The sequence below is a fragment of the Hakea prostrata genome, chromosome 7 (genome assembly GCF_041222555.1).
Source record: "Hakea prostrata isolate BN-2017 chromosome 7, UWA_Hpros_2, whole genome shotgun sequence".
NCBI lineage: Eukaryota > Viridiplantae > Streptophyta > Magnoliopsida > Proteales > Proteaceae > Hakea > Hakea prostrata.
The window spans coordinates 22,112,192-22,138,092 of NC_142606.1; the positions used below are offsets into that span (position 1 = coordinate 22,112,192).

Here is a 25,901-nt window from a genome sequence, read left to right on the forward strand (position 1 = left end):
AAAAAGAAAAGAAAAGAGGAAGATAAGACCATCTTTCATTTCATTTATTGTCATCTCTCACTTCATTTAGTGTAAAGAAAAGAAAAGAAAAAAATAAAAATTTGAATGCATGATGCAAAACATTTGTATAATAAAACCTAGAAGATGACATAAGTAAGAAAAGGTCACATTGACTACATAAAATTTTCAAACTTAGTATGGTCTTGTTATTAAGGAAATATTTTCTAGACTTGTGTGACCAAGCACTCAATTAAAAAAAAAAAAAATTGAACAAAAAAGGGAAATATCATATCATATAAAAGAGTTCCAGTAGATCTGTCTGGTCATAACAAGGGTTTGATCGATAATGAAGATGGGTGGGGACGACCACCAGACGCATGACAAAGATAGTTTCTTTGCACCCAAAGCAAGGAAATCAGTTAAGGAATTTTGCTGTCTATTAATATATACAACCTGAAACAAATCAAAAGAAGTACTAAAATCTGAAATTTTATGAAGAAGACCTTTGCATAATCAATCTAAGCTGTAGTTTGCCCCATAAAGTGTCAAACCGCAGGTTTGAAATCGGTGTGAACACGAACTTGCCGAATTCCAAGGTTCACATCAAGCAGAATTGCATCCCGAATTGCTTCAAATTTTAATTCACCCTATGGTTGAAAAGTCTACATCATTTTATGCTTGTTATTAAGGAAATATTTTCTGGACTTGAACTCATGACCAAACAACATGAGCATAGATCGATTAGTAATTTTAATTTACTCCATGGTTGAAGTGACCCAATGATCAGACTTTTTAGTAATAAAACTCTTTCTAGATTATAGTATATTTCTTTAATTAACTTCTCACTAATTAGATTTAAACTAGTAATTCACTAATTCTAAGCGGTTAGCTCAGTTGGTAAAAAATCACTACCATGTAATATGAGGTTAAAAATTAGAATTTTCTTGGGGCCAAATGGCCAATGGTAATGCCCACCATGCCCTATTGTATACTTAAATTATATATAATAGTCAACCTCAGGATGTCGTCGAGATATGGTAAACTAGTCGCATTGTCCAATGAACCTCAGATAAACAAAATAAATTAGTTTTTTTTTTATGATTTTTTTATAAAAAAATTCAATAAGCAAAAGGAGAAGAAAAAAATGAAAAAAGTACAAAGAGTGAAGAACAAACAAGTACTTACAAAGCCAAAAAAATCCGGAAAGCAAAACAAATTACAAGAACAAAAACCTAAAAGCCAAAGGAGCAAAGGCAACCAAGGAACTAGGATTCGTTGGTTTCAATTATTTTTATCATTATTTTTTAACTTTGCCTATCAACCTTATAATTAGAGTTTGGTATTTATACACCACCGTCCTTTCATCCATAGGAATAGATACATTATCATTATCATATATAAGCTCACGTAATGAATGGTTACCCAAAAAAAAAAGATCAATGTTTTGAATAAATTATGGGCAAAGTCACAAGTAGATAATAGTTTACTTTTAAAGAAATGACGAATCCAGTGTCAAAAGCTTTTGCATAAGTAAAGTTTAAGAAGTCTGGATCATTACAGTCTAAATCACCTTCCTATCTGCGGAGCACAATCACACATATTGTGTAGGCTCCGGACTATTATGTACACTGCTTTTCTGTATGGTAAGAAAACGTCAAAGGAACACACGATGCTTTTCCGACGAGGAGTTATCTGAACTTAAGTCTTGAGACAATTTTCCCACATAGTACATAATAGTTTATCCTAATTAAAAAAAGAATAACAGTTCTTCATAAATGTTAGTAATGTTGTTTCTTAAAAATAGAAAATTTTGTTTTGAAGGTATCTTTGACCTTGTGAGAAAGAAAGAATATTCTGGATATTGTTACAATTAAATTAGAAGAAGAGTTTTCTTATCTTAATACGTAACCAGTTGCTAGCACGATAGAAATATTCAAAGAAACATGAACATGGATAAAGATTTCTGCCTTGGTGGCTAAGATTCGTTTTCCAAATTTTTCTTGTTTCTTTTAAGGATGATATCTTAGAGAATCAAAACAACTAGTTCAGTTTCCGCATCTTGAATTCTTGCGTGCCGATTTATTTGAGTTGTTTTTTAAATTTTAATTCATTTTCAAAGATAAGAGCGAATATATTTATTAATGGATGTGTTTATGACATAGTGGTGGCAATTTTGTATTTAGAGATGGTAGGTTCAAGTAGTTTCTGGGTTCGAAGCTTCGTCCTTCCACCCCCTTCTTCCTCTTCCCATCTCCTAAAGAATAAATGCATCCAATCCAAGATGTTTAACGTAAGGGTATCAAATGGTATAGTTTCAATAATATAATATTGTTTTGGTATAGAATAGAAAATGCATACCTAAAATTGAAACAAATGTAAACATAAGATCTGCATAGCTACCATACAGATAAATGAAAGAACACCTTTATTCAATGAAGGAGAGAAATTAGAAGGAACAGGGGAAATTAGCAAGAAAAAGTGAAGCGGGGAAAAGGGAGGGGTGGTTAGCCAATGGGAGGGACAAAGAGACAACAGTAGCAGGGGAGCTGATGGCTGCCAAGGGATCAGGGATTGTGGAAGCATGCTAAGGATCAGGGCCTAGATGCGCTAAGGTCATTGAAGAAAAAGCTAGAGGCACATAGACTTGCAAGGAAGAAGTCAAAGGGATTTTGGAGGCCGGACTAAAGGAATTAGAGTGACAACAATGGTGGTATGACAAGCCCACATAGGAATCAACAGCAGTGAGTGTGGATGGATTTGGATCTTTGAAGGCAATGGTAGCGATGTCTGGATCATCATAGCCAAGTGGAGAGAACTAGTTATGGTAAGAAATCGTCGGTGGACCTTGAGGGAGAGGTGACATGTTGCTGTGGGAACCTCTAGAGGAGTGGTCAAGGGAGGAGTTGGGAATAGGGTTGTGACCTTTGTCTAGGGAGTCTTGTGGAGCCTTCTCTACATAGGGATGATGGCCAAAGGAGTTGCACAATGGACATTGCAGTGGTTGCTAGTCTTACCTGACCTCTTGAGAGAAGGCAAATCCCATAGCTTCATTGATTGAGATCATAGAAGGGAAGGGAGACTTTGCCGATACCTTAGTGCAATTCGTGCAAAAGAAACACGCTCCTTCGATTGGGTGATGGAGTCCAAGAAAAGTGGAGTACCTAGAGCCGATCCCACCAAACTTAACCCCTCTGCACACCCAAAGTGGAAGGGGAGCCTAGAGAATGAGACCTAAAGAGGTAGGGAAGAGAAATGCTCCCTATTTAGTTGTAGTTCATTGTGCCCCAATTGAAGGAAATGGGCTTCTTACCCACCCGCCAAGAGCCCTCCTCTTGTCATCTTCATTCGAGAACTTGGATAAGAACATATGGTCGAGTAGGAAGGTTTCCATCACTTTTGAAGGCTGCCATTGTTTAGATAGGGACGACTTCACAATGTAAAAGTGGGGATGAAAGCCAAGGAAGTGACCAACAATACATCTACTCCAATGAGAAGTGTAGTCATCTAAAGCACCTGTCGGACGAAAAATACACTTTCACCATCAACTAGAGAAGGGGGGATATGGGATTTTTATTAGCGGCAGCCGCTGCTGCCAACAGCCAGCGGCTGCGATCGAGCCACGTGTAAAGATGTGAATCCAATGGTTGAAAACGAAACTACAGAAATGCAAGTGTAAATACAACTTTTTTTATTTTACAAAATCTCAACTTAACTTTGTAAAATTTAAAAAAACAGCCCCTGGTGTTCACCCGACTGGTGTCTGTCGAGATTCTTCGAATTTCTTCCTGCTCTATTTGCAAAAAAGCTGCTCCACTTTGCCTGAAATCCGTCAAATTTATTCGCTTTCCATTCCCTGCAAGTCGGGAGTTTCAATGTCAGGGGATTTCTTCTCCATTAAAATTCATTGAAGTTTCTTTATCTTCATTTCCATCTTAAACTACTTTCTTAGTTACACGGGTATTCAGTGAATTTGATAGAAAATAATACACTTTGATTCATTTCTTGACAGATTCTTCTCGCATTGAAACAAAAAAAGATGAAAAGAATAGCTTAACAAGCCAGAGAAACAGCCTCCTCCCAGCGGACCGAAAGTGGTGAGAATCTCCGTTTGATGCCACTGATTCATTCGGCGATGAACAAGACGAGCTTTTCTGTCGCCACCGTGTGAAGAGGTATATCAGTGAGATCTGGATCAAAAAGTCCTAAATCGATTGAGATCTGGATAGAAAAGCCCTAAATTGAATGCATTTCAGTCAATTAATACCAAGGAGTTGCTTTTGTAAATTTCAAGGAATTAGTTGAGATTTTGTAAAATAAATAATTTATATTTACATTTACATCCCCACACTTTTATTTATAACCATTAGATTTATATGTGCTGATGTGGCTCGATCGCAGCCGTTGGCTGCTGGCAGCAACAGCAACTGCCGCTAATAAAAATCCGGGGATATGGTGAAGGGGTAGTTCGGATCGTGGCTGAAAGGCAGATGAGGTGAAGAGAGAGAACTGGGTGGGTGGATGGAGCAGATGAGGAGAAGAGAGAGAACTCGGTGGGTGGATGGAGAAGAGTCAGGGAGGTTTAAAGAATAAGAGGTGGTGGCTCGAGGTGGGTTTGGGGGGCAGGGGTGTGTGTGTGTGATGTGGAGGAGGATGGTCCATGCTCTCACCTCATTACGATATATTTATCTTACAATATATTGGTTGGAACTTGAGACAACCTTGCAATGTCGCTACAATGAAGAATAAATTAAATTTTAATTGCAAGCAAGAGCAAAAGATTCAAACAAATGTACATGTATAAATTAAAGCAAATGCCAATGGGTTGGTTCAATTAGCAAAAGACCAGGCCTATAAAATGAGGTCAAGAGTTTGAATCTCTTGGGGGAGCCGGAGCAAAGCACCGCCACATATTTGAATTATATTAAAGAAGCAACCGTTACTTTGAGGAGGTAGTCAATGTGTATGTTAGCTACTTCATTCTCTCCCCCCCCCAACATATATACAGTATGTATGGAAATGTAGTAATGGATCTGCAGAGTGATGTGATTCCGATATCACCCTTCTGCGCCTTCTAGCAATTGAAGGGCATTATCAACTAGTGAGTGAATAGGAACGCTGTGCCGGCTAAGTCCAACGGTTCCAGAGAAGATGTTAAAGCTTTCAATCTCTGAAGTGGTATCTCTTAAAGCCTCAAGCTCCTTCGCCATGCCAAGATCTCTGAACGTTGCAATGGTTGCTTCATTGTTTGTCATCAACAAAATTGCTAGCTCAATTGTGAATCTCCTCATTCTAGGAACCGTGGGCGGCGGGTATGGGTACTTCTTCAAAATTTCCAGGAGTTTCTTTGCTAATTGGTTCTCGTCAATTCCAGTCTCTTCAAACTTGATTCTTGCTTCTTCAGGAGTCATGAATCTGAACACCTGTGTCGCCAGCCCAAGCATTACTTCTTGTCGTTTGTTCTCTTCAAACATTATCGCTTGCAGCACCTGTTGAGCATTAGTTAAGTATTAGTCTATAACGATTCTTACTAGATTCGAAAAATGGAAGATGAAACTGGATCAGATATGGAAAAACGAGGTAACTTACCATGGGAGCAGCAGCAGAGACTTCCTTTAATTTTTCATGGCAATCATCTCCTGCAAATTTGCACAAATGCCTCAAAATTCTTGCTGGATTGATGCGAAGCTTTTCATTTTTGAGTGAGCTGATCAGCGCTTCCATTTGCTTCAGATCCAATATCCTCGAGCAGTTTTTCTCGCTCTCCATTGCAAGCACTGCAATTGCCTCCCCTGCTGAAACCCTAAGTTGATTCTCTTCTTCAGAATTTGGCTTTCGGAAGGAAATCTGGAACAATAGTTTAAGAAATCCGCCTGTGCTTCCAATTTTCTCTCTTGCCTCAATATCGAAGCTCAAACTTGTTACTATCTTGATTCCAAGACGCTGAAGCTTTGGGAATTTCCCACCATATGTGAGGATTTTTCTGATGTTGCTTATTGTGAAAACAATCTCGACAATCTCTTGCCTGAGATGCTTGCCCACACTGCCGGATGCTCTTACCAGCAACTTCAGTACTTGCATGGATAGTTTCAGTGCCACTATTCTATGGTCTGTTCCATCGCTGTTCTTCAGCAGCTCCTCTCCGGTATGTGTTAGGTCAACGAATTTGAGCAGAAGGCCTCTCGTTTTACCGATCTTATCACAATTATCGTGATCTCGTGCTAGATTCTTGAGAATGGTGAGACCCAATACGCTAAATGCAGAGTAATAATTCTCTTTATCGTAGGTAGGCACTTTCTCTCCTATTTCATCAAACATGCCGTTGGAGCTACGTTTGGCGTGGATGAGTGATGAAATAGATTCCATTGCACCAGGAATCCCTGCAACTCGAAGGGAATTCTGCTTCTTTCCAGATAATATAGACAAGATCTCTGCGGCTGCTCGCCTGATCTCTGCTTCCTGTGGGCTCTTCCAGTTCAACATCTCTATCAATCTCTCAATAACCGGTGTATTTGTTCCAATCTTCAGCAGTGTGTCATAAGAGAAGTTGGGATTTGTTGAAAACTTCTGAAGAATTCCAGCCCCAATTAGCTGCTCGTCGCAGGATTGAGAGGCCAAAAGCTCCATAGCAAAAGAAACCAAATCTAGCTTCAGGCCATCAAAGATGCTGCCGTTTATACATTCGGCATAGGCATCATAGAAGAATCTTCTGATGGAAATCATTCCAATGTCGCACTCCTTGTCCACCTCTTCCAGCAGCTTCCGATGTGTAATCGTCCATTCCCAGTAGGCTTTCCCTAACAGAGAGAAGAAAGCTTAGGCCAAGGCCAACCCATAAAATAAATTCAGAGCAAATTTCTCGTTTTTAGTGTCTCCATGAGCTGGAATTTTTGTCTCAAAGCTCAGCTGAACGAGCCTTGTTATTGAAAGCCCCATACAAGCTAAGGCTGTCAAGAACTGCAACCAATAGAATAACCTGCTGATGTTCTTAGATAGAAAAGCCCAACCTATATACGGAAGCAGGGGAACTTCTGATGATTTCCATGTTCGTCTGGAGGGGTTGTTGATTCTGTCTTCTTCGATCTTCTCTTTGACTTCTCTGCTACGTGTAGGAGCTAAACGATTCCTGGGTATTGGCACGTTGGTTGTCTCTTCGGGTTTTTTGCTGCTTTCGTTCTGAGCATCGGGGATTGATCCGCTAATTCCTCTTATGATTCGACCCACAAATCTTGGGCTCGATTTCAGAGCTTCGAAACGTTGAACGCTGGCATCTACAATTGTCCATGTAGACTGGTGTTGCCATTCAAGCTCATGACTGCGGCTGAAGATTCTTGCGGCTTCAACTATGAGTATGGTGGTGATGACCCAGAAATCAGTTGTTAGTAGTTTAATGGCGTAACCACCAAGAAGAACAACGGTTGCCCAGACGAATCCCATGGCTCCTAAAGCAGTTGCTAATTTCTCTAGAAGAGAAAGTTGAAGAGCGAATAGAGTCAGCTTCTTCTCTGGTGCATCAACAGTTGGTTTTGATGAAGAACCAGGGTGTAAGTTGTTGCTGTCCTTCCTTCCCGGTTCATCAGTTGGTTCAAATATGATTTCACCCATCTGCAACTTTATACTCCCATCGTTTGCTGTAGGTTGTGGACTAAGATGATCCATGTTGCAGGCCAGAAATTTCAAGATACTTAGAACTGCCAACTGAAAACTTTTGGATTGATAGAAATGAATGAAGATTATAATATCGCAAAAAGAATAGTAGAATTCGCAGGAGATAGAGCTGGGATGTGCTGGGATGAAATTGATAGACCTACATGGTGGTGATTGAAATCAGAAATTGCTTATCTTCTGTGATTTTCTTTTCGCAAGGTGTGTTCTTCATTTCTTTCTTTGTGTTGTATTTATATGTCAAAAAAGGATTTAATTTTCTTCCTCTCTGCTGACCATTCTTGTTTTCCAAGTTTCTTGCGCAACTTGTGATTGATTCAACAGTTATCCAAGTCAATTGTTTTCATGCCTTTATTGTATGGTCTGACCGTTTTGTTTTTGCTACACACATGGACAAATGACTGCTGCGACTTACGTATGAACACAAACATGTATGGAATTTTCATTTTTCTTGAGTGTAGCGTCTAAATTTCAATTTTTCTTGAAAATTCCTTATTTCTGCTATTTCTCTCGGAATATTCTTATTGTCCTTTGGCGGAAATATTCTCCTAATTCCAATGGAAGGTTCACATGATTTTTGCCCAAAAAAAATTGATGAAATTATTTGGGAATATCAAGGAGACTATTCTTGCATTGGCGTACTGGGTTTGTTGAAAGCAACGAGGTTGGATTTTGAAGTGCATCGTGATTTAAAAGTAATTGTTTAAATGAAATTTTCATGAGCCAAATAAATAATAAAAATAATTTAAAGAGTTTTTGGCGTGTGGGTTTCTTTAGTGCACTGTAAACTAATGTTGGACCCTCTTAATGCAATATATTACGTGTAGATTTTAAGTGCGCTAATGCTATTAGTCACTGTTAAGTATATTTAAATTTCAACCTTGGAGAGATCAAAATACTTTTCAAATGTATTAAATAATTTGAAAGGTATTTTGGTCTTTCCAAGTTTGAAATTAGCATATGTATTATATTGCATTAAGGGGACCTAACATTAGTTTATGGTCCACTAAAGAAATCCACACGTAAAAAACTCTAATTTAAAAAGAAAAAGAAAATTTTGTCCAAAATATATCATCATGAGTAAATAGTTTCATTTTACCAAAAATATTTTTTTGGGTACAAAGTGGTTTTCATCAATTATGAATCAGGCAGAGTCGACCCATGACTTCTTCACTAAGAGGTGTTGGTTTCAACCACTAGAACAGCTCTGCGTTGGTAATTAGACATTTGAGTAGATAGTTTCACTTCCATCAATTATGATGCTAAAACTTTAATAATTTTTTATTCATACTATTGAATTCAAGTATTTAATCCCAAGTGATCCCTAGTGTCATGAGGAGATATTAAGATGAAAGCCAATTAGACATTTGGGGTTTTGGTTAAGATTTTCTTTTGCCTGCTTTCTAAACTCTTTTCCCCTTTTCTCCAAGAACATTCTTAAAAAGAAGAAGAAGAAAGAAGAAGGGATGGGAAAATTGACCTTTTTCCTTCGTTTCTCCTTCATTCCTTACAACATTTTTATTAGTCTTTGGAAGACTCACTCTTTACTCATCAACACCCCACCAAAAAAAAATGGTGATGTCAGCATCATACGCAATGAAGTAGGTCTTTGGAATCTTGAATTATTTAAAGCATATTCTTGATCAAACTCAAACAGTCAATTAAGCTAATAATAATAATAATAATAATTTAAAAGAGAAGAAAAAAAAATTATCTCTACAAATGAAATGACCTAAATTCAAAACTTAGTACTTCATGACTCATTGATTTAATCCATCATAAAACAATCCATAATTCCATAGCTTTTCTACATTTACAGAAAACCTATTATGTGGCAGGGTTAGGTCATGCTGGCCCAAGTCAAAAATAAACTTTGAACGTCCAATCCAAAATGGATGTCCAAAACACAAGTGAAGGCCCAATCAAATTTGGGTATGAAGACTTGATGCTTGAAGACTGGGAGAAGATTGAAGAATCAAGATGAAAGATCAATCAAGTTCACAGAGAAAGAGTGCACCTAGGATTTAGGACACCATCCACCCCTATGTATTTGCACTCATTCATTAATTATGTCCATCACATCATTAGACTCACCTAAGTTATGTTAAGAGAGTTATTTTGGACTTAGGGTTTATTAGGAAGATCAAAATTTCATTAAAAAAAAGGGATAATTTTCATCTGAGACCTCCTGAGGTTTGATTCAGGTCACCTTTAATCCAAAAAAGATATTGTTTTGCATTTGTCTCCTCTGAGGTTTTCAAAAAAATCAATGTAGGGACAAATCAAATTTTTATGACTAAAGTACCCTTGAATTTTAATTTTATGATAATTATAACTTCTTCTTCTTCTTTTTTTTTTTTTTTAATTATTATTATTATTATAACAATCAAGGGGTTTATTAGATACTAAATTTACACGATCAGACCGTTGGGTGGAAACAGATGGAAGCCCAATAATCCTCACTTAAACCCATCAAAGTTGTTGATATCTTTGTGTGATTGCAATAGCGTGAATCAGTTAAACAAGCCACCAAAAAGAGCCAAAACCACCACCTTCGACGCTGGTGGTAGTACTTTTGTTGGAATTTCAAAGATGCTTAAGCTAATGATGAAAACCCATATCACGTTTCTCATAAGCCATGGGATTCCAAGCTCCATCATTAAAGAAAACCCACCTGGGTTTTGTTGCAGAGTCGCCAAGAAAAAGAAACAAAGAGGATTTGAAAAGATAAGATGGTGAGAGAATAAGGAGAAGAGAGAGCGATTTATAGATAAAATCAAGAGCAATTAATGAGGACAAGCAATTTTTGTCCTGCACCATATTTCACCTCTTTTCTCCTCTGTTTTTCGTTTAAGCTTTCTAACCATTGAAGCCTACCATTCATTGCCTCCAATGGTCGTTGGGAATTCAAGGTAAACTAAGAAAGACATGAAAATGAAAAGGAACCAAACCTCCAATGAGGACTCTTTGTCTGCGGATGGGTTTGAGTGAAGACTCTTGGGCTTCCATCTGGTTTCACCCAAGGGTTTGATTATGTAAATTTAGAATCTAAGAAACCCCTTAATTGTAAAAGAGAAGTTCTTTTTTTTTTTTTTTTTTGGATATGAGGTTCATCCGGGCAGCTTGCGCGCACCACGATTTACATCCTCAAGAGAGCTTTTTTATATTAATGCCGCCGAGTAGGTGCGAACCCAAGATCTCCCCTAGAGAAGTTCTAATTGCATGCATACCTTAGTTTTTATTAGGGTCGTTGGATTGGAATATAATTTTTTGATGCTAATCTAATGGCCTACTCAAAATAAAATTAAAATATATTAAAAGGTACTTTGGTCATAAAAAATTGATCTGTTCTTACATTGATTTTTTTTACACTTAAGTTCGCCAGAATCCACCTTGAAACCCCATGCTTGGAACTTCATGTAAGGACTCATAACTTTTCAAAGCACCCTGGAATCGATTGTGGATAGTGCAGATGTTTTTACACTTAGGTTCGCATAATAAGATAATATCAGGATTGAATTTCCTACATAATTTTTCCAATCTCAAAATGGTAAATTTTCCATTAATTCCACGAACATTCCAACTAGACAGCAACATTCTAAACTTCTTCTCTCTCGACCACCCACAGAGGGCAAGTAAGACTTTGCCAATACCTTTGTGCAATTCATGCAAAAGAAACACACTCCTTCAATTGGGTGATGGAGTCCAAGAAGAGTGAAGTACCTAGAGCTGATCCCACCAAACTTAACCCCTCTGTGTGCCAAAAATGGTGGGGGAGCCTAGAGAGTGAGACAGAGAGGTAGGGAAGAGAAGTGCTACCTATTGAGTTGTAGTTCACAGTGGACTGTCGGAGGAAAATGGGCTTCTTACCCACCCACTAGGACCCTCCTTCAAGGGTCCCCCCTCTTGTCATCTTCATTCAATAACTTGGACAAGAACATGTGGTTGAGTAGGAAGGTTTCTATTAATTTTGAAGGCTTCCATTGTTTATATAGGGACGACTTCACAATGTGAAAGTGGGAACGAGAGCCAAGGAAGTGACCAACAATATAGCTACTCCATTGAGAAGTTTCTTCATCGAGAGCACCCGCTGGACAAAAAATGCAGTTTCACCATAAACCAGAGAGGGGGGACATGGTGAAGGAGCAGTCCAGACTGTCGCTGAAGGGCAGATGAGGCAAAGAGACTGAACTAGGTGGGTGGATGGGTGGGTGGATGGAGAAGAGTCCAAGAGGTTTAAAGAAGAAGGGGTGGTGGCCAAAGGTGGGTTGGGGGCGGGGGTGTGATGTTGGAGGAGAGTAGTCCATGCTTTCACCTTATTACAATATATTTATCTTACAATATAATGGTTGGGACTTAGAACAACCTTGAAATAATTTCTTTTTAATTATTAGTATTATGGGGAGAACAACCTAGCAATGTCTCTTTTTTTTTTGGGTAGAAACAACGTAACAATGTCACTACAACAAAGAGTCAATTAATTTTAATTGCATACAAGACAAAAGTATCAAATGAATGTACAAGAATAAATTGAAGCAAATCTCAATGGGTTGGCTCAATTAGCAAATGACTAATTCCTTAAAGAATTAGGTCAAGAGTTTGAATCTCCTGAGGCTAGCAGTAGTGCACCGCCACATATTTGAATGAACAAAGAAGTTACATTGAGGATGTAGTCAAGGAGTGCGTAAGCTGGTCCAATTAAACCTCACGAAAAAGAAGAAAAATACAATCAATTGAAACGTATATACAGTATGTATGGACATGTAGTATGGATCTGCTGAGTGATGTGATTCCGAATTTCACCCATCCGCTTCTTCTAGCAACTGAAGGGCTTTATCGACCAGTGAGTGAATTGGAACGTTGTGCCGGGTAAGTCCAATGGTTCCAGAGAAGATGTTAAAGCTTTCAATCTCTGAAGTGGTATCTCTTAAAATCTCAAGCTCATTCTCCATGCCAAGATCTCTGAACGTTGCAATGGTTGCTTCATTGTTTGTCATCATCAAAATTGCTAGCTCAATTGTGAATCTCCTCATTCTAGGAACCGTGGCCGGCGGGTATGGGTACTTCTGCAAAATTTCCAGGAGTTTCTTTGCTAATTGGTTCTCGTCAATTCCCGTCTCTTCAAACTTGATTCTTGCTTCTTCTGGAGTCATGAATCTGAACACCTGTGTCGCCAGCCCAAGCATTACTTCTTGTCGTTTGTTCTCTTCTAACATTATCGCTTTCAGCACCTGTTAGAGCATTAGTGAAGTATTAGTTTATAAAAAATCTTACTAGATTCAAAAAATGGAAGATGAAATTGGATCAGAGATGGAAAAACGAGGTAACTTACCATGGGAGCAGCAGCAGAGACTTCCTTCAATTTGTCAGAGCAATCTTCTCCAGCGAATTTGCACAAATGCCTCAAAATTCTCGCTGAATTGATGCAAAGCTCTGTATTTTTGAGTGACCTCACCAGCTTTTTTAGTACCTTCAGATCCAATATCCTTGAGCAGTTTGTCTCGCTCTCCATTGCAAGCACTGCAATTGCCTCCCCTGCTGAAACCCCAAGTTTGTTCTCTTCTTCAGGATTTGGCTTTTGGAAGAAAATCTTGAACAATAGTTTAAGAAATCCGCCTGTGCTTCCAATCTTCTCTCTTGCCTCAACATCGAAGCTCAAACTAGTTACAATCTTGATTCCAAGACGCTGAAGCTTTGGGAATTTCCCACCAAATCTGAGAATTTTTCTAATGTTGCTTATTGTGAAAACGATCTCCACAATCTCGCGCCTGAGATGCTTGCCCACACTACCGGATGTTCTTACCAGCAACTTCAGTACTTGCATGGATAGTTTCAGTGCCACCATTTTATGGTCTGTGTCATGGCTGTTCTTCAGCAGCTCCTCTCCGGTATGTGTTAGGTCAACAAATTTGAGCAGAAGGCCTCTTGTTTTACCGATCTTATCACAATTATCGTGATCCCGTGCTAGATTCTTGAGAATGGTGAGACCCAATATGCTAAATGCAGAGTACTCATAATTTTCTTTATCGTAGGTAGGCACTTTCTCTCCTATTTCATCAAACATGCCATTGGAGCTACGTTTGGCGTGGATCAGCGATGAAATAGATTCCATTGCACCAGGAATCCCTGCAACTCGAAGGGAATTCTGCTTCTTTCCAGATAATATAGACAAAATCTCTGCAGCTGCTCGCCTGATCTCTGCTTCCTGTGGGCTCTTCCAGTTCAACATCTCTATCAATCTCTCAATAACCGGTGTATTTGTTCCAATCTTCAGCAATGTATCATAAGAGAAGTTGGGATTTGTTGAAAACTTCTGAAGAATTCCAGCCCCAATTAGCTGCTCGTCCCTGGATAGAGAGGCCAAAAGCTCCATAGCAAAAGAAACCAAATCTAGCTTCAGGCCATCAAAGATGCTGCCGTTTATACACTCGGCATAAGCATCATAGAAGAATCTTCTGAGGGAAATCATTCCAATGTTGCAGTCCTTGTCCACCTCTTCCAGCAGATTTCTATGCGTAATCGTCCATTCCCAGTAGGCTTTCCCTAACAGGGACAAGAAGGCTTCGGCCAAGGCCAACCCATAAAAAATATACAGAGCAGATTTCTGGTTCCGAGTCTCTCCCTGAGATGAAATTCCTTTATCATAGCTTAGCTGAACGATCCTTGTTATTGAAAGCCCCATACAAGCTAAGGCTGTCAAGAACTGCAACCAATAGAATAACCTGCTGATGTTCTTAGATAGAAAAGCCCAACCTATATACGGAAGCAGGGGAACTTCTGATGATTTCCATGTTCGTCTGGAGGGGTTGTTGATACTGTCTTCTTCGATCTTCTCTTTGACTTCCCTGCTACGTGTAGGAGCTAAATCATTGTTGGGTATTGCCTCGTCGGTCATCTCTTTGGGTTTTTTGCTGGTTTCTGTCCCAGAATCAGAGATTGACCCGCTAATTCCTCTTATGATTCGACCCACAAAATTTGAGCTCGACTTCAGAGCTTCAAAACTGTGGACGCTAGCATCTGCAATCGTCCATGTAGATTGATGTTGCCATTCAATCTCATGACTACGGCTGAAGATTCTTGTGGCTTCAACTATGAGTATGGCGGTGATGAACCAGAAATCAATTGATTGTAGTTTAATGGCATAACCACCAAGAAGAACAACGGTTGCCCAGATGAATCCCGTCGCTCCTAATGCAGTTGCCAATTTCTCCAGAAGAGCAAGTTGAAGAGCGAATAGAGTCAGCTTCTTCTCTGGTGCATCAATAGTTGGTTTTGATGAAGAACCAGGGTGTACTTTGCTGCTGCCTCTCCTTGCCGATTGATCATTTGGTTCAACTATGGTTTCACCAATCTGCAACATTATATTCCCGTCGCTTCCTGTAGGTTGTGGACTATGATGATCCATGTTGCCAAGGCTAGAAATTTCGAGATCAACTTGAACTACCAACTGAAAGCTTTTGCAGGAGATTTAGTTGGGATGAGCTGGGAATTGGGATGAAATAGATAGACCTATATGGTGGTGATTGAAATCAGAAATTGCTCATCTTTCTGATTTTCCTTTCACATGATGTGTTCTTCATTTCTTCCTTTGTGTTGTATTTATGCTTGAAATAAGGATTTAATTTCCTTCCTCCCTACTGACAATTCTGGTTTTCCAATTTTCTAGTGCTACTGGTTGGCACGTAATTCAACAGTTGTTTACCTGGTAATGTTGGTTGACTTGCAATGATTGGTTGGAGGGAGTAGAGATTTGTCACACTCGAACAAATAGGACTATTGCGATTTCCATGTAAACATAAACATGTAAGAAATTTTCGCTTGATAATTTTGTACTCTTCTATATCTAAGCTTCTAGATATTAAGCTACATTCTCTTTCTACGTACTTTTTCCCAGCAAGGCTTTACTTCTCACATACCAAATTGGAAGTTGGTGGAAAAGACAACATGGCAATCTAGAAATGCATCACTCTTCCAAAGGTCCGTCATATTGTATGAAAGGCTTGTACAGATGGCCTATCATCTGGAATAGCTCTACAAAAGGAAAATATTTTCACAGAGTCAAACTGTATTAGATGTTGCCAAAAACTGGAGGATACAAAGCACATCTTATTAAGCTGCTCAATTGCTTGTGCAGTGTGGTTCTCTAGTAGTGTTTAACTTTATTCCTTCAAATAAACAAGATTTAAATTTTAGACACTGGATAAAGAACTGATGGGAGGTTATGAAAGCACCAAAAGAGCAGGCCAGACAATTCACTAGCCTAGCGTTTTTCATGTGCTGGGAAATATGGCTACCAAGGAATGATTTCATATTCGGAAGACGAGTTTGGAACCCTGAAGAAGTGGCAACCCGCGCGAAATGGCACATCAAGAATTCTGGGAATCTAGTAGACCAACACCTCAACAGCAAACGCATCACAGACATGCTAAAAGTCAACCATAGATAAAACCACCAGCTGGGTGGTATAAACTCAACTGTGATGCTTCATTTGCTAAAAATTGGGACAACATGGGTTTGAGCCCTGCAAGATTTCAATCGGCACAGATGGGGGAAGCACTTGCCATTAGATCAGGTATGTTACATACCTTAGCCGAAGGCATCGACAAGCTCATAGTAGAATCTGATTATAGCAGTATAATCAATGTACTAAACAACGCATAGTGGAGCAAAAATAGGGTAATTGATTCAATTACTGCTGATGTTAACCACCTGATTTCCTATTTTGAGTCCTGTAAGTTGTGTTTTATTCCTAGGTAGATTAACCGGTTGGTTAATCACCTAGTAAGGATGGCCAAGTCAGTATCCGGGTTGACAATATGGCCGCTATCCACTCCCTAGCTGAAGGAATTTGATATTTCAGCTCAGGTGTCTCCGATTTAATTCAATGAAATGTTTGTTTACCAAAAAAAAAAAAAAGAAAACTATATTCTCTTTCTACGTACTTTCACCCTTCTTCTTTTTTCTCCCTTTGACTTCTTACACGTAAAGCCGTAAAGGATTTGTTTAAGTAAGGTGGTTAGCTGTTGGAGTCCTCACGGTTCTGACTTCTGAAGTATATGTTTAAATGAAATTACATGCAAATAATAAAGATCATTAAAAAAAAAAAAAAATTTCTGTTTTCAAAGGGTGCAAAATGTATGACCCGTCAAGATTAGAGAGTTTCATTCTCATCAAGGATTGAGGATGCCAAACCTATATATATATATATATATATATATATATATTTTTTTATTTATATATATCAATTTATTTTGGATCTTTTCAGACTCTTTCCCCCTTTTTCTTGGAACATTCTTATTACCAGGAAAAAGGATGAGGAGTTGCCTTCTAGCTTCATTTTCCCTTCATTTTTTGGACCATTCTTATTAGTCTTAGGAAGACTTAGTCTTCCTACACGGCTACACGTTTATGGTTAGGTTCTCTTAATTCAAGGCCAAGAATTTTTTGCAAAAACTTAATCAACCACTAAGGGTTTAAATATGTAATGACCTCATCATGAATTGACGGTTTCATTCTTATCAATTATTGATGATGTCAAGCCTTTGATAATTTAGAATTTTTTTTTTGTAATATCAATTTCCAGTACTTGATCCGTAGCGTCACAAGGAGATAGCAAGATGAAGGGGTACTTGTAACTTCATTTTACGTTCATTCCTTTATATGTTCTTATTAGTATTTGGAAGTCTTCATAAACCTCAGTTGTTAGGTTCTCTTAATCCATGGTGAAGAATGTTTTGCCAAAACTGACATAATCTCTTGCTAAACCACTAACCCTTCCGTAAATGACAATATCAACATAGACACTTCTTGTTGTATCACACAGTATTGGGCCTCTTCATGCAATGAGGAAGGACTTTGGAGTCTTGAATTATTTAAACATGTTGAGTGAAACTCAAAATGCCAATTAAGCAAATAATAATAACAGTAATCTAAAAGATAATAAAAAAAGAATTTTCTGCACAAGTGAAATTCAGAACTTGGATTTTATAAATTATCCATTTAGTTCTTCATAAAACAATCGATAAATTCCATATTTTCCTTACATTTACAAAAAAACCTATCAGGTGGCAGGGTGGTCAGGCTGGTTAGAACCGGTTAGAACCAGCCCAGGTATAAAATCAGCTGTGAATTCAATACAGGGCCACCTTGATGCTTAAATTACCCATGGGGAATCGTTTTGAATTCTGAGCTTGTAATAAAGGTGATATTTAAATTCATATAAAAAAAATAAAAAATAAAAAGGTGAATGTTGACAAAATATATCAAATTAAAAAGGGAAATTTTTAACGCCACCCTTTGAATTATCCAAATAATCAGTTAGAACTCCTCGAGAGGAAAAGTATATCAATGGCGTCCCTATCGTTAGTAAACCACAGAACTACTTAAATACTGATACAAGCAAGTTAAACCTTTCAAAAGAAACAAGAATATACCCTTGAATATAAAACCCAATGCTCACTCCTTTGTCTACCTCTATCCTTTGCAACCACCCATTTTTTTCATGATTCATATTTTTCATAAATATTTTTTTTATTTTCCTCTCCTTTTCCATCTTCTTCCCTTAGGATATGAGAATAATATTGAGAATGGATAAATAAAAACGAACTAAACTAGGGGTGCTAGTAATAAGAGGTTTGACTGATTTTATGAATGGCATTAATTTTAGGAAAATTTTCAGTGTCACCCCTTGAGTTACTCTCTAATATTAATGCCACCCTTGAGTTATTCAATTTGTTAGTCGAACCCCCTATTAATAACACCATTAGTATCAATTAGTTTTTACTTATCTATTTCCAATATTATCCCCGCATTATATGTTTGAAAAACATACTTTTGTGAAGATTTATGTTTAATAGAGTAAGCTGGAGATGGTAGAGGAAAAAAAAAACAAATCAAGCGTGAGTTTTTCATTCCAGGTTATTCTTATCCTTATAACATATTTAACTTGCTCACAACGGCACTTAACTATAATTTCTTAACAGTAAGGGCATTTTGAGATATTTTTATCCCTACAAGGAGTCTGATTGATAAATTGAATAATTCAAGGGGTGGTGTTGAAAATTTTGCATGATTTTATGAAATAACTCAAGGTGGCGTGGACAATTTCCCTATTAAAAATGATAGCATCTTTTTTGGAAATCCGCCTGTGATTCCATTTCTCTCTTGCCTCAACTTCTAAGCCCGAACTAGTTACAAGACGTTGAAGTTGTGGGAATGTTGCACCAAACCTGAGAATTTTTCAAATGTTAGCTTGTTGTGAAAATGATCTCTGACAATCTCTCAACTGAGATGCTTTGATTTTGCTTGGGTTAACCATTCACCAAGATATCAAGGGGTGTCGGATTATGATCTTGGTCGAGATTTAACTATCGACCTAGATGCGCGATTCAACAACCTAAAATCATGCTGAATGATGCAGCGCATTTATTGCATCTAACCGAAACAAATCCAACGGTTGAGAATCAAATAGCTGAGGTATACTTGTAAATATTAATTTTTATTTTTACATTTTAAGGGTTTAAAATATACTAATTTACAAAACAAGGTCCCTCATACACCTGACTCCCAAATCCCTCTCTCATTCTTCTCTCGTGTTTCCGCTCGACACTGCCGGACTTTCAACGGAAATAACTTACCAATTGTAAGGGTTTCCACTTGACACTGCCAGACTTTCCAGCAAGCGAGATGGCATATGAGCAAACATGTGTTGGAGCTTCTTTTGTTGACGCAGGGCGCATCAACTAGTTTCCGCAGTCGGAAACAATTAAGAAAATGTTAAAATCAGAAAACCAGAGGCACATTATAGACAGACCAATATCAGACAAAGACAAACATAATACAAAGTAGTATATCTTATATCAAATCACTTACCCGAATGAAATAGAAGATGCGAAAACAAAACAGCACGAACTCAAATAGGGTGAGTTGAGACGTACAGTACATTTCCTTAAGGTATTTGAACACCCCCTTAAGTGCAGACTGGGTTTGACATTGGCGTCCTCACCTTCAAGATACAACAACTCCTTAGATTTGAAGGCTAACACTCCAATAGATTATACTTGCTGAGGAGATACGAAGGTAATATACAGCACAAGAAGGATGAAAGCAAAAACTGAAATTTTCTAACTTTCCAGAACACGGACAAGAACATATGGTTGAGTAGGAAGATTTCCATTACTTTTGAAGGCTTCCATTGTTTAGATAGGGACGACATCACAATGTGAAAGTGGGGACGAGAGCCAAGGAAGTGACCAACAATATAGCTACTCCATTGAGAAGTTTCATCATTTAGAGCACTCGCTAGACAAAAAATGTAGTTTCACCATAAACCAGAGAGTGAGGACATGGTGAAGGGGCAGTCCAGACTGTGGCTGAAGGGTAGATGAGGCGAAGAGAGTGAACGAGGCGGGTGGATGGAGAAGAGTCCGAGAGGTTTAAAGAAGGGGTGGTGGCCAAAGGTGGGTTGGGGGGGGGGGGGTGTGATGTTGGAGGAGAATAGTCCTTGCTTTCACCTTATTACAATATATTTATCTTACAAGAACAAAATTTCTTTTTAATTAGTATTATTATGGGTAGAACAACCTTGCAATGTCACTACAATAAAGAATCAATTAAATTTTAATTGCATACAAGAGAAAAAGATTCAAATGAATGTACAAGAATAAATTGAGGCAAAACTCAATGGATTGGCTCAATTAGCAAAAGGTTAAAGCCTTATAAAATTAGGTCAAGAGGTTGAATCTCCTGAGGGTAGCAGCAGTGCACCGCCACATATTTGAATGATACAAAGAAGTTATCTTGAGAATGTAGTCAAGGTGTGCGTAAATTGGCCCAATTAAACCTCATGAAAAAACAGGGGGAAAAAATCAATTGAAATGTATACACAGTATGTATGGACATGTAGTTTTGGATCTGCAGAGTGATGTGATTCTGAATTTCACCCATCTGCTTGTTCTAGCAACTGAAGGGCATTATCAACTAGTGAGTGAATTGGAACGTTGTGCCGGCTAAGTCCAATGGTTCCAGAGAAGATGTTAAAGCTTTCAATCTCTGAAGTGGTATCTCTTAAAATCTCAAGCTCATTCTCCATGCCAAGATTTCTGAACGTTGCAATGGTTGCTTTATTGTTTGTCATCATCAAAATTGCTAGCTCAATTGTGAATCTCCTCATTCTAGGAACCCTAAACGGCGGGTATGGGTACTTCTGCAAAATTTCCAAGAGTTTCTTTGCTAATTGGTTCTCGTCAATTCCAGTCTCTTCAAACTTGATTCTTGCTTCTTCAGGAGTCATGAATCTGAACACCTGTGTCGCGAGCCCAAGCATTACTTCTTGTCGTTTGTTCTCTTCTAACATTATCGCTTTCAGCACCTGTTGACCATTAGTTATTAGTTTATAACGATTCTTACTAGATTCAAAAAGTAGAAATGAAATTGGATCATAGATGGAAAAACAAGGTAACTTACCATGGGAGCAGTAGCAGAGACTTCCTTTAATTTTTCATGGCAATCATCTCCTGCAAATTTGCACAAATGCCTCAAAATTCTTGCTGGATTGATGCGAAGCTCTTCATTTTTTATTGAGCGGATCAGCGCTTCCAATTCCTTCAGATCCAATATCCTCGAGCAGTTTTTCTCGCTCTCCATTGCAAGCACTGCAATTGCCTCCCCTGCTGAAACCCCAAGTTTGTTCTCTTCTTCAGGATTTGGCTTTTGGAAGAAAATCTGGAACAATAATTTAAGAAAACCGCCTGTGCTTCCAATTTTCTCTCTCGCCTCAACATCGAAGCTCAAACTAGTCACAATCTTGATTCCAAGACGCTGAAGCTTTGGGAATTTCCCACCAAGTCTGAGAATTTTTCTAATGTTGCTTATTGTAAAAACGATCTCGACAATCTCGCGCCTGAGATGCTTGCCCACACTACCGGATGTTCTTACCAGCAACTTCAGTACTTGCATTGATAGTTTCAGTGCCACTATTCTATGGTTTGTGTCATGGCTGTTCTTCAGCAGCTCCTCTCCGGTATGTGTTAGGTCAACAAATTTGAGCAGAAGGCCTCTCGTTTTACCGATCTTATCACAATTATCGTGATCTCGTGCTAGATTCTTGAGAATGGTGAGACCCAATACGCTAAATGCAGAGTACTCATAATTTTCTTTATCGTAGGTAGGCACTTTCTCTCCTATTTCATCAAACATGCCATTGGAGCTACGTTTGGCGTGGATCAGCGATGAAATAGATTCCATTGCACCAGGAATCCCTGCAACTCGAAGGGAATTCTGCTTCTTTCCAGATAATATAGACAAGATCTCTGCAGCTGCTCGCCTGATCTCTGCTTCCTGTGGGCTCTTCCAGTTCAACATCTCTATCAATCTCTCAATAACCGGTGTATTTGTTCCAATCTTCAGCAGTGTGTCATAAGAGAAGTTGGGATTTGTTGAAAACTTCTGAAGAATTCCAGCCCCAATTAGCTGCTCGTCCCTGGATAGAGAGGCTAAAAGCTCCATAGCAAAAGTAACCAAATCTAGCTTCAGCCCACCAAAGATGCTGTGGTTAATACATTCGGCATAGGCATCATAGAAGAATCTTCTGAGGGAAATCATTCCAATGTCGCAGTCCTTGTCCACCTCTTCCAGCAGCTTCCGATGCGTAATCGTCCATTCCCAGTAGGCTTTCCCTAACAGGGAGAAGAAAGCTTCGGCCAAGGCCAATCCATAAAAAATATACAGAGCAGATTTCTGGTTTTTAGTTTCTCCCTGAGATGGAATTCCTTTATCAAAGCTCAGCTGAACGAGCCTTGTTATTGAAAGCCCCATACAAGCCAAGGCTGTCAAGAACTGCAACCAATAAAATAACCTGCTGATGTTCTTAGATAGAAAAGCCCAACCTATATACGGAAGCAGGGGAACTTCTGATGATTTCCATGTTCGTCTGGAGGGGTTGTTGATACCGTCTTCTTCGATCTTCTCTTTGACTTCCCTGCTACGTGTAGGAGCTAAATGATTGTTGGGTATTGCCTCGTCCGTCTTCTCTTTGGGTTTTTTGCTGGTTTGTGACGGACAATCAGAGATTGACCCGCTAATTCCTCTTATGATTCGACCCACAAAATTTGAGCTCGATTTCAGGGCTTCGTAACTGTGAACGCTAGCATCTGCAATCGTCCATGTAGATTGATGTTGCCATTCAATCTCATGACTGCGGCTGAAGATTCTTGCGGCTTCGACTATGAGTATGGCGGTGATGAACCAGAAATCAATTGATTGTATGTCAACGGCATAAGCACCAAGAAGAACAACGGTTGCCCAGATGAATCCCATTGCTCCTAAAGCAGTTGCCAATTTCTCCAGAAGAGCAAGTTGAAGAGCGAATAGAGTCAGCTTCTTCTCTGGTGCATCAACAGTTAGTTTTGATGAAGAACCACGGTGTACGTTGTTGCTGCCTCTCCTTCCCAGTTGATCATCTGGTTCAACCATGATTTCACCAATCTGCAACATTATATTCCCGTCGCTTCCTTTAGGTTGTGGACTATGATGATCCATGTTGCCAAAGGCCAGAAATTTCAAGATCAACTTGAACTACCAACTGAAAGCTTTTGCAGGAGATTTAGTTGGGATGTGCTGGGAATTGGAATGAAATTGATAGACCTATATGGTGGTGATTGAAATCAGAAATTGCTCATCTTTCTGATTTACCTTTCACAAGATGTGTTCTTCATTTCTTTCTGTGTTGTTTTTATACTTGAAACAGGATTTAATTTCCTTCCTGCTGACAATTCTTGTTTTCCAAGAAATTTCAAATGCAAATGGTGGGTACGTAATTCAACAGTTGTCTATGTCATCCTACCCTACTGATGGGGGGTCTTGTGTTTTACTTGGTAATGTTGGTTTTTGGAGGGAATAGAGCAGATTTGTCACATCTGGACAAATAGGACTATTGCGATTTCCATATAAACATAAACATTTTTCACAGGTAAAATGATAATTTAGCTTTTAGATATTAAGCTACATGGAAGGTATTTCTCCTTGTTTGACTTCTTACATGTAACAAAAGCTATATTCTATTTCTACGTACTTTCTCCGTGTAAGCTATATTCTCTTTCTACGTACTTTCTCCCTGTTTAACTTTTACAAGTAACGGAAGCTATATTTATGTACTTTCTCTCTTTGACTTCTTATACGATATTGATTTATTCTAAGTAGAAGGTTGGGTTTTGGAGTCCCTCACGGTTCTAAAGTATATGTTTAAATGAAATTACATGCAAATAATAAAAATCATTTAAAAGAAGAAAAAAAAATTCTGTCTTCAAAGGGTGCAAAAATTAATGATCTCCTCAAAATTGGTTGGTCTTTGTGTTTTTACTTGCTTATGTAAGTTGACTTGCAATGATTGGTTGGAGGGAGTAGAGATTTCTCACACTTGGACAAACCAAGATGAAGAAATATTGCGATTTCCATATAATATAATCATGTAAGAAATTTTCGCTTGACAATTTTGTACTCTTCTGTATCTGAGCTTTTAGATATTAAGCTACATTCTCTTTCTACGAACTTTTTCCCTTTTTTTCCTTTTTTTTTTTCTTTTTTTCCCTCCCTTTGACTTCTTACACATAACGGATTTGTTTGAAGTAAGGTTGACTTTTGAAGTATATATTTAAATGAAATTACATGCAAATAATTAAAATCATTTAAATGAAAAAATAATTTTCTGTCTTCAAAGGTGAAAAAATTTAATGACCTCGTCAAGATTAAAGAGTTTCATTCTCATCAAGGCATACTAGAAAAGATTTTTTTTTTTCATCTTTTGGATCTTTCAGACTCTTTCCTTTTTTTTCTTTGAACATTCTTATTACCGGAAAGAAAGGTTGAGGAGTTGCTTTCGAGCTTCATTTTCCCATCATTTTTTGGAGTATTCTTATTAGTCTTTGAAAGACTTAGTCTTCCTACACGTTAATGGTTAGGTTCTCTTAATCCATGACCAAAAATTGTTTGCCAAAACTTAATGACATAATCTCTTGCTAAACACTAAGGGTGTAACTATGTAATGACCTCGTCATAAATAGCTGGTTTCACTATTATCAATTTTGATGATGTCAAACCTTCGATAATTTAGAATTTTTTTTTGGTTTGTATTATCAGTTTCCAGTACTTGATCCGTCTTGTCATAAGGAGATAGCAAGATGAAGGGGGGTGGAGGAGTTGCACCAGGAATCCCCGCAACTCAAAGGGAATTCTGTTTCTTAATTAATTTTTAGATAGTATATGTTGAGGTATTTGAGTCATACTCAACTTATATTCTAATATGAGCCATCAGATTAGTTACGATCTAACGGTGGAATGGGTCTTTGTAAGATAATCTAATTACCAATAGAATTCAGTATTTATACTATAAATACTAGCTGAAGCAAGCGGTCTGAGTATTCCAAACTAGATACTCAGGGTGTAATGCTTTAAGCAACCTCGTGCTTAAACCCTAACCCTAACAATATAGACAAAAATTTCTGCTTCTTGTGGTTCTCTTCCAGTTCAATATCTCTGTAAATCTCTCAATAACCGGTGTAGATGTTCCAATCTTCTGCAATTTGTCGTAAGAGAAGAATGAATAACGAAAACTATGAATCATAAAAAGAATGGTAGAATTTGTAGGAGATTTAGTTGGGATGAAGTTGCTAGACCTATTTGGTGGTGATTGTAAGCAGAAATTGCTGATCTTACGTGATTTTCTTTACATAAGATGTGTTCTTCATTTCTTTTTCTGTGTAGTATTTATATTTGAAATAAGGATTCAATTTCCTTCTTCCCCACTGACAATTCTTGTTTTCAAAGTTTCTAGTGCGATTGGTGAGTTACTCAACAGTCTTAGAAGTCAACTGTTTTCCTGCTCTTGTTTACTGTTTGTTCTGGGTGTTTGGGGTTGACTGAGTCAACTTGACTTGCAAGGATAAGGTGGAAGGAGTGCATATTTGCCAAACAAGGACAATGAGACTGTTGCGACTTGGGCGTAAACATAATTACACATTAACCCAGCCAGCCATATAGCCAAAATTTTGAACTAGGACCCTATTCAAGCTTAAGGGAAATTAAGATAAGTTTGACAACAAGGCTGACCAAACTTCAAAGTAAATTAGAGATACCCAATTTGGGAGGAGGGAGAGGTCTGTTAGAATAAGAGGAGGGGGAACGACTAGGCTAGGAAGCAGGGGAGGGAAGTAGGGGTGTAAATGGATAATCGAAATCCGCATCCG

General features: G+C 38.3%; 3 protein-coding genes across 3 annotated transcripts; all 3 read right to left on the minus strand.

The window, feature by feature from the left end:
• Positions 1-5,054: 5,054 nt before the first annotated feature.
• LOC149010571 (uncharacterized) lies at positions 5,055-7,656 on the minus strand. Its single transcript, XM_089162449.1, has 3 exons — positions 6,936-7,656; positions 5,587-6,794; positions 5,055-5,486 (listed from the first exon to the last, which is right to left on the minus strand). The coding sequence occupies exons 1-3, from the start codon at positions 7,654-7,656 to the stop codon at positions 5,055-5,057; spliced, it is 2,361 nt and encodes a 786-aa protein (XP_089018575.1).
• Positions 7,657-13,322: 5,666 nt separating this feature from the next.
• Positions 13,323-15,067, minus strand: LOC149010572 (uncharacterized). The gene is made up of 2 exons (XM_089162451.1): positions 13,466-15,067; positions 13,323-13,376 (listed from the first exon to the last, which is right to left on the minus strand). Exons 1-2 carry the CDS (start codon positions 15,065-15,067, stop codon positions 13,323-13,325), a joined length of 1,656 nt encoding a protein of 551 aa, XP_089018577.1.
• A 5,235-nt stretch (positions 15,068-20,302) lies between these two features.
• Positions 20,303-23,408, minus strand: LOC149010573 (uncharacterized). Its single transcript, XM_089164280.1, has 2 exons — positions 21,127-23,408; positions 20,303-21,031 (listed from the first exon to the last, which is right to left on the minus strand). Exons 1-2 carry the CDS (start codon positions 23,197-23,199, stop codon positions 20,600-20,602), a joined length of 2,505 nt encoding a protein of 834 aa, XP_089020406.1. The 5' UTR covers positions 23,200-23,408; the 3' UTR covers positions 20,303-20,599.
• Between the last annotated feature and the right edge of the window lie 2,493 nt (positions 23,409-25,901).